This window comes from Olea europaea, unplaced genomic scaffold, assembly GCF_002742605.1.
Source record: "Olea europaea var. sylvestris unplaced genomic scaffold, O_europaea_v1 scaffold399, whole genome shotgun sequence".
Taxonomy (NCBI): Eukaryota; Viridiplantae; Streptophyta; class Magnoliopsida; order Lamiales; family Oleaceae; genus Olea; species Olea europaea.
The window spans coordinates 94020-108108 of record NW_019259490.1 but is presented as its reverse complement, the minus strand read 5'-3'; the positions used below and the strand labels follow the sequence as shown (position 1 = coordinate 108108).

Genomic DNA, 14089 nt, shown 5'->3' with positions numbered 1-14089 from the left:
TATTACAAAATTCATTTTGACATAAAATATGGGGCTCAAACAAGGGCTAGTCTATCATATAATTGCAAGTGGTTGTCATTGGCAGCAATGGAGGCAATCATAAATGTTCTTGAAACACGATTAAAATACTTTTGCTTCCTGTGCCTGCCTTCTTTTATCTGGAATCTTCCCCCTTTTATTTACTGAGGGATTTCCTTTTAAGGAGTTCAAATGAAAATCAACAACATAAGCATCTTTCTAATTCTCGTAAGCCAGTTTCTATGTTTTGCACCCAATTGTGCTCTTTCACAGTGGATTAAGATAGAATCATTGAAAGAGAAAGGAAATTTCCTGATACACGTCAATGCTAATCAAGCCATTGAATTTGAAAAATCCTGATTACTATAAAAATAATTAAATTTGAAAAGGTAGACCTAATCTATTCAAGTAAGGTCGTCAAGAAAAGAATGGAATTGAGCAAACAAGCCAATGGTCCAATTATTTAGCAAGCAAATTCTTCATCCAAAACAATAACAAAAAGCCTTTGAAGCCAAACAAGAATACATAGAAAACATTTAGCATGTGGTAAGCAATCACAACAAGAAGAACAACATGCGAGGCCTTTCAATTAAATTAAGTTAGGCTACACGAATCCTTTGTCACTTCATTTAATCAATCACTACATATACTGAAAGGTCCAATAAAATTTGGAGTATATTTGGCAAGTGTTTATAAACATGCTACAAGTCAAATAACTTTTTATCAACATATTTCGTAGAATCTAAGTACTGCTTACTTATCCACCATTTGTTTCTCTCTCCATCTATTAATAAGCACTTGCCAAACATACCATAAATCTTTTACCTAACCTCATTATGTTAATTTCGACATATTGATAAACCATAATATTTTACATTTATTAATATTTTAATTAGTGTCTTGATTTTAGGGTGTAACTCCCGTAACTCATTTGTAATAATTTGTAATCTTGATTTTAGGGTGTAAGAGTATTTGCAAAATACTCTCTATTTATAAAGAGCGTCTTATGTATAATAGAAAGCATCTTTAAATTTAGAAGGTATTTTTTTTATACACTCCAACTAGCTCTTTACTTTAATTTTTTATTTAGTTTTTTTTTTCTATTGAATATTTAATAATTTCTCCACATATTTTATTTAAGTATAATTTTTTATATATTAACGACCAATCAATTCAAATGTAATTTGAAAATTTTAAATTGGAGAGTATTGAAATCTGTAATGTATTAAATTAAATTAAATTTTTTGAACACTAAAATTGGGCATAAAAAAGTGAGGCATGAATGACTTACAAGTAAAATGCAGGGAGATTCTGAGTGAGTGATTTTGGGATTTGATTATTGTAAAATTTTCAGAATATAATAGAAGCGTATGTTATGGAAGAACAACAAGGCGCGAGTTAGAGCTCTGTCGGTACATGATAACTATACATCTGCCAACTTTTGTGTATAACGGGGTGTACCTGAAGCGATATAACAAGTCCGAATTACGTAAAAAATTGATACACCTTTCAATTCAATGTATGAATGGTTGTACCTTGGGGTGTTAAATGGGCTTGGCTTGACTTGCTCTCGTCTAATCAAGATGTGAGTTAAATCGACTATTGGATCACTCTGCATTTCGTCAACTTTTAGTGAAAATGACATCTTTCAATTATTACAGTGAGTAGATTAATTCACAAGCTTGCGAGCCGCTCGTCCACTTGCAGGAAAAAATTGCTGCAAGCTCGAACCAGTAAGCACCTCGTCCCACTTAATGCTCTAATTGTATCGTCGTGGGTGGGTCCCTTTCCTAGGTTATATATATGCAATTGCATGTAGTGAAATCTTCCTTTTGTGTATATATTAATTATTTTAGCAAGAGAATTGCCCGTGTTAGTGTAAGAAGTGTCCGATTTTGTTTAGAATCGAGAGTGAGATAGGAATGATTATCTGAATATAACTCACGGGGAGTTTATGGCGTTGTGGTCGAAAATATACTCTGTGTAATTTGCACATAGTGGTTTTAACAGCAAAATTGGCTGTGTTGAGTTGGCGAAAATATGGAAGTCTTGTAAAATTTCCCTTTTATTTTTTTACAGAGATTTTCTAGAAATTAGGGTGTTTGGAAGTAGGAACCCTTCTGTTTGCTTTATATTAATATTCATTCTCGACAGGAATGAGCCAGTCACTTGAGACTTCATATACCCTGAGAGGAAAATATCCAAAGTCGATACATTGAGTCAAATGTATTAAAGAACATTTGGGAATTTGGGTATGAGACAAAACTCACTGATCATGTTGTCAACAAATCGCTTGTCATTGTATGCTAGGAAACTAATAAAAGTTGTAAAAATCCAATACAAAGGGAAAAAAACACTACACAGCAATCGAGTTCGAACCCTCAAAAGAAGTTAGTGGAGGCGCATGGTATGTTGATGGAAATCTTGACAAAGAGCTTGTTAACGTTATGAAACAGTTGTGCTTAAGGTGCGTATGCGTTGAAAAGGTTGCTACACTCGAGAGAGTTCACGAGCATTTGAAGAAGCAGCTAGTGGTGAATTTTGAGATATGGTTTCCGTGATATTGAACTCGATGGTTTTTGACAATGAAATAATCGAGGTAAAGATCACTGGACTCGGGGAGTAATATTCCATTCCTATCGAAGCAGTTTGTTACAGATTTGATAGCGGTCCAGTTGTAGCAAAGGGTTCAAAAGTGGGTGCATTTGCCTTAATTCCTTGCGGTGCTTGTAATCGGATTAGTCTGTCTATGTACTCCCGACGGGGTGATACCTCCCTAGTACTTGTGTCTACTACACTAAATGGTTGAATATTGATTTTTGATGTGCCATATGATTTATCTTTACCAATTTTATTTTCATTTCCTTAAGAGATAGCAACATCGAGTTAGTATTGACTGGTTCTATAGTGGCCATCTGTGTTGCACAGTCACTTCTATTGGACATCGTGTCCATATCCATGTCCGACATGTGTTAGATACTAACACTCTTCAATATATATATATATATATATATATATATATATATATAACTTGCATGTCAAAGCGTCCAACAAGTATCGTGTTGGACAAAAGTGTCCAATCCGGTCCACTGCTTGGTCAGTCAATTTTTAGGCTAGACCAGCCCATCTGTCAAGTCTTGATATTCAATGTCAATGGTGCTTCATGTTCTCTAGCTAATACCGTAACTATGTTACTGACAATTATATCGATCGAGTCATATTACATGCTTTAAAAGGATCATAGGAAAAAATTTAACATTGCAATAGTACACAAAACTCGCGAGGTTCCATCTCTTATTTATAAAGAACATATCATATAAATGACTGCTGTGTCCCCAACACGCACATTATCTTTTTAATAGGGGCATTTTGTCTTCATGCCCATTTAGTGCAGTGGCTTAGTATAAAAGTCATTACTTATAAGCAAAAGTTCAGAACTCTGAGTAAAAGAACAACAATGCAGATCATGGTGCTTCCATCCATTCCAGTTCATACCATGTTTCAGTGATCTTGTCAATAAAATGTTTTATGACATTCCTCTTACCTCATATCCATGAGATATTCTTAGTGGAGATTCTTTTGAGACGGGTCTGCTTTCTGACCAAAGCTCCAAATTCACCGTCCCTGTTCCCCAATGGACAAGACACTTGTAACTGTGACTGATGTCGAACCGATTGACTAAGGCGATACCAAGGCATTTATCGACCAGCATCCATTCACCTGATTAAAAAGTTAGGAAAGAAACCATTAATTGGTAGATTGAACTACAGAACATTTATCCAAGAAGGCTAGAGTTTATAGAGTTCGTGGTGCGTTGTGGACTATATAGATGCACATACTTTAGGCTATGGTAGTGCAATGAATGCAAGATCAAATTAAACTTATCGGTTGTGCTACATGTACATAATAGTTTATCCATATATGATATGGTGAGATCTCATTGGATCAAAATTTCTTCAATCAAATAAAAAAATCATGATTGGATTAGAATTTCTTCAACCAAATATATATATATATAAAACAAAAAAAATAAAATAAAAATCCCTACTCTCTTTTTGACATCTCATCCGTATGTAAATCATTATATAACTTCATTAGATGTAAGTAGCATTATTCTAAACTTATTACATATTCAGTTATAAAATGAGACCAAACTGGATTGGACAGTATACTGACCAAGATTTTGTCTAATCGGTTCTTTTCATCCCATTATAATGGGGATGCTTCTGTAGCAAAAACTCCCCACAATCAACACCATAATCGTTGTTTCTTTAGATAATATCCTAGATGAAAGGATTGGGTTGAACTGGACCGGATGGGACAGTATTGAGCAAGAAAAAGAAGCCAAATTATTGTCGATTTTCTGTTGGTCCCCACAAAAATCATATGGTCATTTTTTGGCATCCGAGTCAACTTCTACGTGGATGGTGAGAACAAAAAATCAAGCTTCAATCAATAAATTTAGGGTACTGGTGAGAAATATATTGTTTACCATTTGGTCGAAGATCCCCTTCAAAAAACTGCTCCCCAGCTTCTGGCCAAATCTCATGCTTGGAACCATTGATGGACGTAAATGACACATATGAATCAGTAGGGTGTAACAAATTGAACGTTGGATGCACTCGCAAGCACACAAGCCTGAAAACAACAATATGATTAACGAGTCGAAGAGATCGTGACAAAGGAAGGAAAGAAGGATAATCTAATGTCTTAAAGGTATACTAATTAGTGCAAGTCTATCGACCGAAAGGACTGTAGAAGTAAAAAGTAAAATTTCAACGACAAGATTTAAAACAATTAGCAGAATTCTTCTTGTTTTCATCATTGACAATGTAATACCTGAAGATGACATTGGAAAGAATGTCATTCTTTCAGAAGGCATATAGTAGAATTGTGAACGACTAAAATCATGTGAAGTATCTCCAGAAGTGAAAGAAACTGGGATTTCAACAAGCAGGTGGTAGGTTCCTTTACTAAAAGTAATTGTTTCACTCTTTGAAACTTGGGATCACAAGGATTTGAGAAAAATAAGCAGAGACTTTAAACACGCATGATTCAAAAAGACTTGCGACTTCTAGTTTTGAGAGTGACGATGAAAAGTGACATATAATATCACTTCTTCAACTCGCCCCTAAAGGTCAGCAATTCAAAGCATGTTTGGGAAGTAATTTTTTTTTTTATAATCTTTTTGTTTTTTTTTTTTTTTGTTTTTTTCCTCAAATATACTTTTTATCAACACATTCGTAGAAACTACGACTATTACAAACTTATTATCCATGGATTCTGTGTGGCCCACGATACTATCTAAACATCACGGCGGACGCAAAAAATTTTAGTTAGGGGAACACAATCAAACTTTGTATAAATCGAATACTTTGTTCTTGATATTTGAATGATTTATACTCGACCCGAAAAAATATAGATTTACATTTAACAAACATTTCTTTTTTAATATTTTGCTCATCATTTTCATCCATTTGGTTTTGAATAGTCATTTTATCAATATTTTGCTCATCACAAGAAAATGCATATTTATGTTTTAAAAAATTATAGTGCATTTAATACAAACAATCAAATCAAGTGATCGAAAGAAAAAATATATAACCAATATTCAATCAAATAAATACAATTCATTAAATATAAGTTAAATTGGATATAATCAGTTCAGACACATTCTATGTACACAAATAAGATAAGAGAAAAATACAAATTTAGGTTCTAATTAATTGAAAATTTGATTAGAAAGTAAAAATTTGTAGTAGATATGATAATTTGTAAAAAAAAATTATAGACAAATTTTTAAAAAATTAGAAGTGTTAAAGTTTTGATAAAATGTGTGAGGGAGAGTGTAAGATATAGTAAGAGAAAAGATAAAAAAAAAATTCAAATTTATTGTAATTTTGCCCCTATTTGGTAGAGGTTAAAATTAGATTTTGAGTATATTTTGATAAAAGTTAAAGATTCCATGAAATATATTATTAAAATTAATTGTTGAGTATGATTTAGATTAAAATTTAGATTTCAATCGATACCAAACAAGACTTATCCATACACACACAAAATAAATAAATAAATAAATAAATAAATAATATATATATATATATATATTCAAAATTTGGGAAGTCACGTGACCCCCCTTGGGTCTGCCCATGCCAAATATGCACTTAATCAGAGCATTGACATGGATAGGCAAGTATGTTTTTCTTTATTCACATAAAAACCTGCAAACTACAAAATCCCATTAAGTTTAAGCGAATAACATGAATTCAAAAAGTACCTTGACAATCCACCAGAACCAGCACCAACTGTACGAGCCACAATGCCAGAATCAATTTGGAAAAGCTCTGGGTCATTTTTTGGAAAAGATATTTTCCGCTCAAGAATTAATCCACCTCCTATATCACCTTCTAACTTAAGGGATTCTATTTCACCAGCCTGCTCCAGATCTTGACTGTCAAAAGAAAAAACCAGCAAAACATTGTTTTTAAGCTCATGCTTCATAGTTAATTAATATTAAACAGAAAGCATATACAAACGAGTTTTTAGTTAGTACATTGGAGTGTACAGAAAGAAGCACCTACAACTATACATTGTTTAGAAGAATGTAAAAAGCTATACAATGTTATGCATAAACCACCAACTGGATTTATCTACTCACTCGATAACAGAGTAAGCCTCAAAGCACCCAGCAGATTGGTACTCCACGCCACTATATTCTTCGTACCCATTAACATCGACCCGGCTATGAAGCCATTGAGTTCCTAGAAGTATGCGAAGACCATATATCATGGAGAACTTGAAGCAAAGATAATCTAAGAAGTCATTTAATAGATGAACAAAAAGTTAGACAAAAGATACATTAGGCGTTACCTGAAGGTAGGTGCTCCATGGAAATAATTCTACCTCCTATCCACGGAATTACTTTCAGAGCCCAAACCGCGGATTTTATTTTGACAGGAGTCTGTGATAGTTCAGTTCCCTTGTGTCCAGAAACATTATCCAAGTCTGGAATACACTTGGCACTTTCTGCAATTAACATTGTTATGTTATTTCAAAAAGCATGCAAAAAAATATCAGATACATCTTCGTTAATGTCATTCCTGAACAACCTTTAGAACATTGCATAAAACAAGATCTTCATTAGAAGCTATATAGCAATCTCTTTGACATAATCAATAGTTTAAACACACTGCAAATGGCATAATATGTTGACCAGGTTCATATTTGCAAGAGGTTCTACTTCTGGACAAAATTTAATACAATATTCTATAATATTACTATTTAATTAGTCGATATGCCCAGCCTCTACTCTGAAAAACGTTGTTAGAAGATGACTACGGAGTCAATGAAGTAGTTATAAAGTGCAATTACCTATACGAAGTCTGTATTGCCTTTTGCCAGCCAATGTTAATTCGGACAAATCATCTTCTGTGGGCATTTTGATTTGCAGAATCTCCCCATCGGTGCCCCATGCTTCAAGCTATTTGACAAAAAGAAAAATGACACAACATTTAATTCAGCAAAACGAACATTTTACATTTTTAGACAAGTACAATCTTAATTTACAAGAAATGGAATGCTGTGAAAAAAATACATACCACAGCACCTATGCCAAGCAGTAATTGCATGTGTAAGCGACGGTTTGGTCTCTTCCAAGATCCTTCAGTTTTTGAAACTCTTAAAGTTACCACCGAAGATTGAAGTTCAGCAACGTATGTTGTCAACAGATATCGTCCTTTTATGTATTCATATCCATCACCATCATCTTCAAAGAGAATACCTTCAGCTTTACCTGCAGTTAAAGAGATCCAATTCTGAAATCCACTAATATCTCCTCTGTGATATAGTCAATTCATTCATAACACCAACTACGTAAGTAAAAATTTTGTTGCTGCCTACACAACATTAATGATAAGAGCCTGTTAAAATTACAACTGGGTTTTTTTCTTCGGAATTCAATCTACCTCAAAACTTCACATTGTTGATGCCACTTTACTTTCTATATATAACATAATTTCTAAATTATTACACCAAGATTGTGCAGCCATGACAGAAATGTGCAAAGACCTAAATATAGCATCCTAGAAAACTCCCAAAAATAGATATGACTCAATGTGGGAAATACCAGTTTATTCCAAGAACGAATGTCATCCAAAATCATTATTTCTTGACTATGAGAATAATTTAGATATATGATAAATTCTGTTCATCTCAAAGCTGCTTTCATATATGCTCTCAAAATACAACATGGCGTAATTTACTCAAGCATTCAGGATTCCAACATTTGACTTCTCTTCTTGAGGCATTTGTCTTTCTTTTGCCTTTTCTGGAGCATTTCAGTTACCTTTTGTCATTCCCTTAGAAGCTCAATTCATCTCCCTTGCTGATCTTTCATTGGAGAATGCAGTTGAATTAACATTTTGACAATGTACTACTGAGTAGAAAACTACTCGGATGCAAAAGGCTAGTACCCTCAGTCGACCAGAACCCAAGAGAAGCAAAAGATGGGAAGCATCATAATAATAATATAGCTTTACTGAAGGCCAGTGGGAAATTTTAGTCGAAAGCAAAGCAAAATTCAAGTTATTCTAGTTAGGGCAAGTAACATATTAATGTTATCATATGATTAAAATGTAACAAACAGAAAAATTACCATGTTCATCCAAAGCTACCAGGAGAGATATATCATCTGTAGGAGTGGCTTCACCAACATGTTGATGAGGAGGAGCCAAAGGAATGATGGATCCTCCTTTCAAGTACAACGATGGTAAATCCTAGCACAATCAAACATAGGAAAAAGTGAAAAGTTTAAAAGAAAACCAAAAAATAAAATAAAAGGTCATATAATAGGTTTCTTATAAATACCGGATGAGAATCTTCAAAATCAAAACTCAACCAGATTCCTTTAGGCAACTTGTGCCACATTTCATATAACTCTTCGTCATGCCTGGTGCTACAACATTGAATACAGTACGAAATAAAATTCAGGAGCAAAATATATCCTATGATCAACACTGAAAGCACCTCAAATAAACAAAAAAATGGGGAAAATAGAAAGGTTAAAGAGAGCATATTTATTTGCAATTCACATATAGTGTCAATTCCAAATATCGAATCAACAATTGTCATTACAATCAGAAGAGGCGAGAACCTTGCATATACAAGAAGTGGTCCCAACAAGAATGAATTTTCATGCATTCTTAACTCAAGATCTTTGGGATCTGCAAAAGAATCTTAAAATTAACGGCCACCAAAAAAAGGTCAAGAAGTCGATTTTTATAGATGATCATGAGAACGCACCAGCAAAAAAAGTAGGAGTTGCCACAGGGATACCCAGCGTATGTGCCAAGTAAAACAGAGTATATATGTGAGGTAAAAGCCGATAACGCCTCCTCAATGCCAATCGACAAACTTCTTCACACTGGAGAGGTAAGAAGCTCGCAAATGAGGAATGAAGAGAGTAAGCAGATATCTTAATGGCAACAATATGAAGAATAATAATTAGTAAAATTAGGTTTTGTTAACAGATTTTACATCTATAACAATACAAGAAGACAGCTTTGCTCAAATATTGAGAATAGAAATATTGCAGAAGATATCACATTTTATGTAAATTATTGATTTATCACTTCAGGCAGCAAATTTGACACGAGAACAAGAAAGTCCATTCCAAATAGTTGGCTTTTACACAATTAAATTATCAAAATTTAAACTTATGCTAAATTTCAGAGAAATAATAAAAACAACGAAGTTTTGAAATCAATTTCTTCTTCCAAAAAATTCTGTTCCACTCCTTTAGAAATAAGAGAAACTATCTACAGACTTTTCAACTTCAAACAAGCAAATGAAGACATAATCGGAATCTCAAATATAGCTAACAGCTTGGAATGACTTGACTTTGACATGTTCAAAAGTTCAGATAAAATATAAACTGGAACTCGGTATTCGAAAGTTAATTTCGTAAATATATTTACATATATGCTACTTTTGTAAATATATTTACATATAAGTCTCCTCCTTAAAAATGTTGATGCTTATGAAAAGGACTCAACTAAATATAACATGCTCTCTCACATTTACTGGAAGTTTCTATTAAATGAATTATGAAGGTACATATACAATATCATTGTAGAATTGAGATCTAAACAGATGGCATCATATTGGTTTACTATGTTATCAAAGTAACAAGTTTTGAAAGAGGGTATGAATTAACAATTAATGGGTTGATACAATTAATGGGTGTAATACTTTTAATTTCTGAATCAATTAATGATAGACAATGTCGAATCTATGCAAAAAAATTGCCCAAGTTTCTCATAGTTAATACAATAGTATGAATGTTATAAAGGATTCATGATATTTTCGCTTGCGACCTCTACAGCATCAACCAGTTAAACAAGAAGAAATATTGATGCACTTTTTGTGTACTCACTTCAAAGGAGGGAAAAGAGATTGGCACGGTGAAATTTTAGTAAAATTCATGACAAAAAAAGCTCATGCACTTTACAGGTACATAGTTTGTCACTTATTTGTGAATGAAGGACCAACCTCTTCTCCGAAAGACCAAGGTTCGTGATCAATGGTATCAGTTTCAGTATGCCCACGACAAAAAGGAAACATAGCACCCACACCCATCCACCTTCCAAACAGCTTTGGCGTTGCATTCCCAGCAAATCCACCAATATCTGGCCCTGAAAATGGCTGCCCACTAAGCCCCTGGACACCAGCTCATATTTCATTAATGCAGTCAACTGTAGAGAGGTGAAAAACTTGAACTGCTAGAGTTTTTTATTCAATGAGAAATCCATTTAGGCATTCTCTCTTAACCATCTGTGCTAATATATTTGAAAAAAATATTTAGACACGTCATTGTATATAAAAAGACAGGAAAGAAATATTGGAGTCACTTTTTATCTTCCTCTTCTATTTTAATTTTTAATAATACGTGAGTAAAAGCAGATAATAATGAATGTAGATTTTTAGCATGCTTATGTACATAAACTCATTCTCACACATGCATATGCACGAGTATCTTCTTTTGTATAAACACCATGCTTTGTTCTTGTGCTAATCAATTTATTACAGATTCAAATTCCAAATGGATCAAACTTAGTTACAGTTCCATCGCTTTCATGTTCATCGTTAGTATATCTAAGAAGTCACATAGAATAACATAATATGCATACCATTTGAGCAACAAGAATCAGTCAAAAAGGTACATGCCCACTGAGGGTATTTTCAAAGGTCACCATGAGGCAGGGTCTTTAAGCTGGCAATTCTATCACAAGCTTGATAAGAGGGATATTAAACATAATTTGCAAACAAAATGCACAAAAGCCCCATATATGTCTAGCATTCAGCACTTGTTTTGGAATACAAATTTGAGCTCTTTATAGGATGTATGCAATTTGCTTCTATGAGAAACATGGGTTAACCATAATGACTAAGTTAGGACAAATGCTGGGAAGTTATTTGTCGAGCCTACTTTTCAAGACACTCGTCCAAGTCTCTACTTGTGGGTTTGAGGCATGACAATTGGACATCAATAAAAAATATAAGCACCAAATCTAATATCCTACACCCATCAGGGATATCCCACAAGCAGGCGCAGGTGATCTCATCCAATAATTTGGTCTTTCACAAACCTCCACTGCACAAATATTCCTCAATGACAAATAGCAAACAAGTATTGAAAGGGAAAGCTGAAAAGACTTTTTCTTTCACATCCCCTATCTATGAGAATAAACGATAAATGATATAACTCTCCGAGGTGCATGGATCAATGCTATATGCTTAGAATCCATTGTTACATTTCGCAATGAATTGTTCGACTTGAATGAAGCAAAGGTATAACTATTGATGAAACCAAAAGTTTGAGTCAGGGACGACTCTCTCGTGAAAGCAGAGACAATAGGGTCAAATAGAAAACACATTACATTGTCTTTCGTGGTTTACAAAGATATTTTTCAATATATCTTCCACTTACCAGTTGAAGAACCATAGATATACTCATATGAAGGTGCCCCCAAGTAGAAAGATTATCTCCTGTCCACGTCGCAGCATACCTTTGGCTACCAACAAATCCAGCTCGAGTAAGAACAAATGGACGTTTTTCTTCATTAGATAGTTTCACACCTTCATATGTTGATCTTGCCATCAGCATACCATAAACCTGACATAAGCAACCAATTTTTCCTGAATAAAATCCATCTGTTCTACAATATATTAAAGAAAACCATTAATTATTATATAATTTTCATTTTCTGGTACTAAGACCTAAAAGCTTCAACTAAGCATATAAATTTTTTGAAGAGTAAAATTGAAGTATTGGAAAAAGGGTCCAGGCAGTTGTACATTGTGATAGTGTGAATGGTTCTGACAGCCTCCAAGCTCTGGATCTCCTCTATGGATATTGCTCTCAGGCATTGTCTTCGTTACAGTCTGCAACAAAATATGTCATACAAAACCAGGAAAGAGATGTACTTCTAACAAAGTTTGAACTTCACCTTGAAAACAGCCGGTTCATTCATATCATTCCATATACCATCAACACCATTATCAACAAAGTCCTTGACAAGATTAGCCCACCATGAACGGGCTTCTGATTTTGTGAAGTCAGGAAATACACAAGGCCCAGGCCACACCTCCCCTAAAGATAGAATAAATAAAATAAATGTACACAGAGGACAAAGTGGATGAAATGTTCATTTCAATAAAAATGTCCCTGGCCACGAGTTCAAGCCTTTCCCTCTTTCTCTTCCTTTATTATGTTTCTTTTCAGTTTTTTGTAGGATGGGAGAGGAGGAATGGAGGTATCATATGTACCTATAAACGGCTTTCGATCAGGAGTTTGAATCCAGATATCTCTTTCAGAACCACTATCATAAACAAAATAGCCCTTTTCATATTTGATCCCAGGGTCAAGCATCCAGATTGCTTTGAAACCATTTTTATGAAGATCATCTGCAAGAGACTTTGGATCCGAGAACCGCTCCTAAAATAGATAGAAGTAGCTTGTTTTATAATTCATCTATGCAACAAACCAACTTGGAGTAGATGCAAACTTGCCTGGTCAAAAGTGAAACAACGAAAACCATCCATGTAATCTATGTCCATCCATATGACATCGCAAGGTATATTTTTTTCACGAAATGTCCTTGCAATCTGCATAGAGAAAATGAAAAACAGGCTAAATGTTAAATGGTAAATATGCTTGAAGAAACAAGCTGGCCATTTAACCTCTCTAATAACAAAATGAGTTCCCCATAACAAAATTCCAAGTTCAAAAAGTTTGTCTTACATAATAAAGTTCTAGCTTATGAAGAGGACCATAAGCTTTCAAGTAAGAAAACTAACGGATTCAAATATTGTGCACGCATGCAAATAGAAACAAAACAAATGGAGAAATAAGAAGAAAATGTGTATGATCATCTTGTGCATGCGCAAATAAGAAATCAATACAGTATAAATGGTCAACCTCAAGAACTCGTGCATCAGAAGCATAGCTCCAACGACATTGATGATAGCCTAGCGACCATTTTGGGGGCATAAAAACAGTACCTGATCGGAAATTCCTCAATCAAATAACAACAATGAGGAAAGTAGAAAAAGCAAATCTAGAATAGGGACATAAGACGATTTTGATTGTGGATAAGTCAAATTATAGGGGAAGTAGAAATGCAAAATTATTTTATATTTTTACCTGCAACTCAACTTGTGAGTAGTAAGAATGGGAAAATTACATGAAGACAAGAAAAATAGAACATAAGAAAAAGCAAACTCTTGATTAAATTATGTAAAAACACATGAAAGTCAGAACATTTTATGAAACTGAGTTATAAAGGAAGTAGAGAAAGCAACATTATTGGCATACAAGCCCTTTATAGCAGTAACAGATTGCTAGAGAAATTTTAATTAGGATTAAGCCTTAAATCTCCAAAGAGCAATAACACGGAAGAAAACAAAACGTAGACACGCGAACACACAAATTTTATAATGTAGGAAACCAAAGCAGATTGTTCACTTTAATGAAGAAGGAATTAAAAGGTTTTCCTCACACCTCTCTATCTAA

The 14089-nt window shown here is 33.9% G+C and overlaps 2 protein-coding genes across 2 annotated transcripts in view; one reads left to right on the top strand and one right to left on the bottom strand.

The window, feature by feature from the left end:
* Positions 1–14089, top strand: part of LOC111387346 — an 84910-nt gene that overhangs the window by 25343 nt on the left and 45478 nt on the right. The window lies entirely within an intron of this gene.
* The window catches only part of LOC111387345 (alpha-glucosidase 2-like), a 12413-nt gene continuing 1590 nt past the window's right edge, over positions 3267–14089 (bottom strand). Inside the window, exons 5-22 of the mRNA XM_023011898.1 lie at positions 13496–13578; positions 13087–13182; positions 12844–13012; positions 12525–12667; positions 12373–12459; positions 12005–12190; positions 10567–10734; positions 9319–9439; positions 9170–9239; positions 8884–8971; positions 8672–8792; positions 7617–7810; positions 7390–7498; positions 6889–7044; positions 6677–6779; positions 6296–6469; positions 4511–4656; positions 3267–3738 (exon numbers count right to left, since the gene is read on the bottom strand). Of these exons, the coding sequence (XP_022867666.1) occupies positions 3545–3738; positions 4511–4656; positions 6296–6469; positions 6677–6779; positions 6889–7044; positions 7390–7498; positions 7617–7810; positions 8672–8792; positions 8884–8971; positions 9170–9239; positions 9319–9439; positions 10567–10734; positions 12005–12190; positions 12373–12459; positions 12525–12667; positions 12844–13012; positions 13087–13182; positions 13496–13578 (2408 nt within the window). The 3' untranslated portion in view covers positions 3267–3544. The remainder of the gene's footprint in view (positions 3739–4510; positions 4657–6295; positions 6470–6676; positions 6780–6888; positions 7045–7389; positions 7499–7616; positions 7811–8671; positions 8793–8883; positions 8972–9169; positions 9240–9318; positions 9440–10566; positions 10735–12004; positions 12191–12372; positions 12460–12524; positions 12668–12843; positions 13013–13086; positions 13183–13495; positions 13579–14089) is intronic.